Source organism: Nanorana parkeri, unplaced genomic scaffold, assembly GCF_000935625.1.
Source record: "Nanorana parkeri isolate BGI_ZX_2015 unplaced genomic scaffold, ASM93562v1 scaffold1112, whole genome shotgun sequence".
Taxonomy (NCBI): Eukaryota; Metazoa; Chordata; class Amphibia; order Anura; family Dicroglossidae; genus Nanorana; species Nanorana parkeri.
In genome coordinates, this window is record NW_017307380.1 from 53,049 (window position 1) to 58,479 (window position 5,431).

At 40.9% G+C, this 5,431-nt stretch overlaps 1 protein-coding gene across 1 annotated transcript in view; it reads right to left on the reverse strand.

Moving 5' to 3' along the window:
• The window catches only part of LOC108796419 (calcium-binding mitochondrial carrier protein Aralar2-like), a gene marked incomplete at its 3' end in the record, with an annotated part of 79,156 nt that overhangs the window by 52,435 nt on the left and 21,290 nt on the right, over positions 1 to 5,431 (reverse strand). Inside the window, 2 exon segments of the mRNA XM_018567890.1 lie at positions 2,494 to 2,653; positions 3,929 to 3,982. Coding sequence (XP_018423392.1) covers positions 2,494 to 2,653; positions 3,929 to 3,982 — 214 coding nt within the window.

Genomic DNA, 5,431 nt, shown 5'->3' on the forward strand with positions numbered 1-5,431 from the left:
TGAATGTGGTTTCTGTTTGAGAAACGCTATTCATTTACAAAATTGAGTGTTAAAACCAAATGGAACTTTGAACGGAATTTGTCAAGTCTCTAATGGCATTATCAAATGTTTTGACAAGATTTTCAGTATGAAAGGTGAATCAGAACAATAATGGCCGTCAGCAGCTGCCCCTGCAGACACTTGTCTGTTCACACAGTTTTGGGATGCCATAAGTGCATTGTAAAACATTTGCTCCCTTTCTTACCGAGGCAAGAGAATGATTTCTGATAGATCGCTAAAAAAAAACCACAAAACATTTAGATCCAATGCATGGCATGTGAAAAGTGGCCCATTTACAGTGACCCAAGCCTGTCCAATTTCTGTTAGATACATTCTACAACACACGGCCATGCCAGGAAGCTGACCTTCTAACAAGGGTACAGTAGAATAACACGAATACTTATTCAAAACTATCGTCGCTGTAAATGGCAGCGTGGGTTCGGAGGGCCTCGGCGCGGACAACGCCACTCACTTTGATATATTATTTTCCAAAAATGTTTCAAGAAGAAGGAAAATTACGCCCAAATGACAAATAATTGCAACTTGTACAATAGACTATATGTGGGGCCAGAAGCATGTCACGCGACGCTGTGTAATGCCTTTGAAAAGTAGGTTATGTGTGGCTTTCCATTATATAATTCCATCTTTTAGTGCATCGGTAGCGGCTTCAAAGTGCAGTGTTGCCTGGCAACAAAACAATTATGTGTCAGTGAACAATTAACAGCAGTGACACCCTTGCAGATTCCCCCATCCCTACATGCAACCCTCCCAACAACTTCCCCTCCTCAGCAGTTGCCTTAAAGAGGGCACATGACACATCGGAGATATTGATATTTTTCATATCACGCAGCTATTGTCAGTCAGAGATAAAATTGTGCTTCGGAAGAGCAAGGTATTCGAAAAAGGTCACAGATAAAAGATCGATTCTAAAGGCAACCATTTAAAGTGTCATTATAAGAATACAATATTCATTTTAGCTCGGTGTACACAAAGTATTCCAACAGGAGCGTCATCAACAGGAGAGACAAAGAAAAATGGATGCCTTTAAGCAGACCGATATTTAAAGAACTCCAATAAATAACACAAAATCATAAAATTGTAGTCTTCACTACCCCCACCCCAGGCAGTTGGGTGTCAAACTGGAAGAGGGACTTGGCTGCAAGATGGAGCCGGGAGTATGTGCAGGACAGTGATGGAGAAGTATTTTAACAACGCTTGATCACTTCAAGTTGTGCAAAAAGTGCAATACAATTAAACACAACATGCAACGTTTAAAACTCAGGAGTAAAACCTTAAAAATACATTCAGTTACCTTAACTATTATCAAAAATGTATCTTATTTGTGTATCACTCGGCTGTAGATCCTCAAATCATCTCTGAATTGGTGCTGACACTGTCCTTCCTTCTGGAGGGGGGGCTACTTTGGTTCCCCATGGTCCCTGTGTATGTTGTAAAGTAGTCACCACTCCAAGCTCACTCACATGATGGACTACCATCTCAATACAAATTAGTAAACTAAACATGAAATTGTAGTCCATCCCGGGAGTGAGCTTGGAGCGGTGACTACTTTACAACACACACAGGGACCATGGGGAACAAAAGTAGCCACCCTCCAGCTCCCAGAAATAAAGCATAAAAAGGATTCCATACTGCTTACGGTTTAAAAAACACTTTTATAAAAGGAGTAAAAACAAACTCACATGTTACTGGGCACTTCACTCTTGCCCACACAATCTGCCTGAGGACAGGCGTAGTCAAACACAGACAGAGCCATTGCTGCTGGTACTAAAAATGAGCATCCTAGCTCCTCCAAACATATATGACATCACCTCTAATGTGCCCCATGTTTTGCGTCCATTGACTTCATCAGGGGCGTGCCACTGAGTGGTTTATTTGTGCTGGATTATATTGCACAGATGTTTATATTGTTATGTTTTCCATGTTGTGCTATGCTGCATTTGTGTGTTTTGCAACGTTGCACTAATAATATAGCTCATTATTTATGTTAATTATGATAATAGTGCTAGCAAGCTCAGTATAGAGTTCAAAAGGAGAGGGAGATTGAGGGAGATCATCCTCTCTCTATCATCTACCTCACATTTAAGAGGAGACACGCGTGTTGGGAGCAGTCAGTTGGGCCTGTGATCCGGCAGGCTGATAAGCTCCAGCACTCCATCAAAAATTACCACAAAACATAAGTAAACGCCACAGCAACAAACTTTCTCTTTCCTCCATCAGGTTCACTGTTAATATAAACTACACAAAGAAATGTAATGTTAAAACCAATACCAAACGTTAAATACATTATTGATATTAAGCTGATCCCTCAACTAGGACTATAAAAACCCCAAAAACATTTAAAAAAAGAAGACTATAGTTCTGTTGACTCCAACCACAGGTAGTAAAGAGTACAGGATTCTACTGAATGAATCAATAAAAGTACAAATGTGATCAATTCGTAAGCTTCTCACCCGTCTTTGGTTTGATCCACCACGCCGGTCAATAGCTGCATGGTTTTGGGATTTGGCTCTCCATCTCCGGTGATGTTCAGGTAACGTCTGACAAAGTCAAGGGGAGACATAAAATAGTCTCCATCCTTTTCCACACTGGCATACTATGAAAGGAAGTGACAGAAGTACAATAATTTTATAGCATTTTAACAACACAGTCTCACAATGCCTTGTATTAAAGCCTGGGTAAACCTCAAACACAGGCCTACCAATTTTCCCCAGTTTAGGTATGACAGCCCTCGCTGCTGACAACCTTAGGCCCTTTGAGACAGGCGGTCCAATCAGGTCCACCTATCATGTTTTCCAGACGAACCCGATCGAATTCCCAATGTAAGTCTATAGGCAGCCAGATGTAAAACTAAATGGGCATTCATTTACATCCGATTGCCCTCGGCTCCGGCCAGGTACGGAAAAACCAAATGGAACAGTGTTCCATTTCACCAGACCTGATTGTGCTGGATCGAGGGTAGTCTGATGTAAACGGACAAATGTCTGTTTACATCCGATTCTCCATAGACCAACATGGGTCCGGTCATTTAATTTTTTTCCTACATCGCAAGATAGAAGAAAAAAAAAAAAAAAATGGACGGACTCCCGTGACATCCGATTCATACCGCTCCGATCAGGTGGGGATCTGTGCATGGATCCCCTCCTGATCGGACAGCATGAAAAGGGCCTAAAGGGTAAGCAATTGTGGTCCTGCAGGAATATGTCCAGACAGCAGAGGAATACAAGTAGATCTGAAAAAGAGGTACAACGTGCTTAATTTTAAAATGCTGTGGGGTATGTGCAGGGAATATTAAAAATAATACAATTAAACATACGTGGCCAAGTGATAAGGTACATTTTTGTTATTAGTTAGGGTACTATCACTTGCCCAACAGAAGAATCGAGAAATCCTCCATGTAACAACATCCAGGGAAATCTGTTCTGCAGATCACTACCAATTTATAAAGGTTTTCCTGTTTATTGATGGACCAAAGTTAGATAGAAAACATTTCCCAAGGCATTTTTTTTGCCAAACTTTTTATTTCCACGTTTTTCTACTTCAAGGTAACACCTCATTGCCAACCTGAATATAATTGGGTGGAAAAGCAAAGATGCAAAACATATCTATAGGAAAGACTTTTCACGATTTCTATAAATAGGCCCACAAGACTTTCATTACTGTTAGTAGCCGGTCCAATTGGGCAACTACATCCTTTAGAAGTATCATATGTTCCTCATTGCACAGACTTTCAGGCGGTGAGGGTAGGGAGCTCTATATCATTCATTATGGTTTCTGCGTACAGCTTGTGGTTTTGTTTGTATTACAGCTTTCTCAGTTGTATACAGCTGCATTTTATAAATCCCAAACAAAATTAAAATCAATACCATACCTTCAGAAATATAGTTTTCAGTTCAGCTGGGTCAGCCCTCTTGGTTAAAGCTACCTGCAGAGAATGAAAGATTTGTAGATCAGAATAGCTCCGGAAAGATGGCGCTAAAGATACACACTTTTCTACAACAAATGTTTCACATATTTTCATTTCCTAACTTACATATCGACACGAAGCAACGGTGGAAGAGCTCAAAATAAGGCAATAAATAAAATGCTAAAAATGCAGAGCAAATAAAGAGTAAATATGGTGGTAAGGCTAAACGAGCTTCTACAGCAGAGAAAATAGGGATGTAAACAAAACGAGGAGAATATGAACCTTTACATTTCTATTGCTGCACTTTAACAAACTACCAATGTTCCTCAACTATTATCTGTAAACTAATTTAGGCTTTAAATACTATATGCAAATACTAGAATAAGTCGTTTATTGACTTCAACTGCTTAAATATACAAGGAAAAACAGAAAAAACGGAAACAGGAAAAAAGTTCCACATTCTCACCCAACAAAATGCATGCTTTAATAAGATACTATAAGTAGTTTATTACAAATCATAAGTGTTTGGAAGCAAATTGATTGAATTGACACTTAGGTGTCCAAAGTGACAAGGAAGTCCCGAAACAGGAGGTACCCCCGTTTCTTCGGTTTGCAAGGCTGCCCACATCGTTACTCAAAGAGTAACTTCTACTAGAAATCCAATCTAGGCCCATCTAACAGGCCTCTCTAGTGTTCCAATGAAGGCCCTGTAGGAAGGAGGTAAGACCCAAGTGTCAAGGTCCCAGTCACTGTTTTCACCACAGCTTACACCTGGTTACCCCCACCTCCGGCCAGGGCCGGAAAAACAAACGGATCAGAGTTCCATTTCACCGGACCCGGCTGTGCTGGATGGGGGCAATCTGATGTAAAGGGACACAAGTCCCTTTAAATCCGATTCCCCAAAGACTGACATGGGGTCTGGTAATTTCAGTTTCTTTCCCTCTACCCCAAGATGGAGGAAAAAAAAAGTGGACAGACGCGGATGTCATAACGGTGACATCCGTTCCGATTAGCAGGGGGTCCCTGCATGGATCCCTCTTGATGGACAGTGGCCTTTTTGTGCTTTAACCTGAAAAAAACCCTTTGCCTGGAAATTAATCCTTTAAAACAGCAGTGCATTTCCTTAGCCTCAAAGATGTATATCCATAGTTTGAGATCATTTAAGGCAATGCTGCCTCTGAATGATAGTCTAATGATATTTTCAGTAAGATTTAAGTCATGTCCCTATTGTGCTGCTGAATGTTCTCTTCGATGGAGAGGAAGCTGCACCTGAGGACCAGCAATGCAAGGATCTAACTGCTTTTGCTTTATCTGCTTTCCTATTGCTCCTTGAATATTATCAGATAACAAGTCAATCATCGAAGAGGGGGGGCGACTGACTTGAAGAAAGTCCTGCAGCCCTACCAAGATGGTTGCTTCCACGCAGAGAGTACAGAACAAAAGTTTAATAAGTCAGCGATGGGGGGG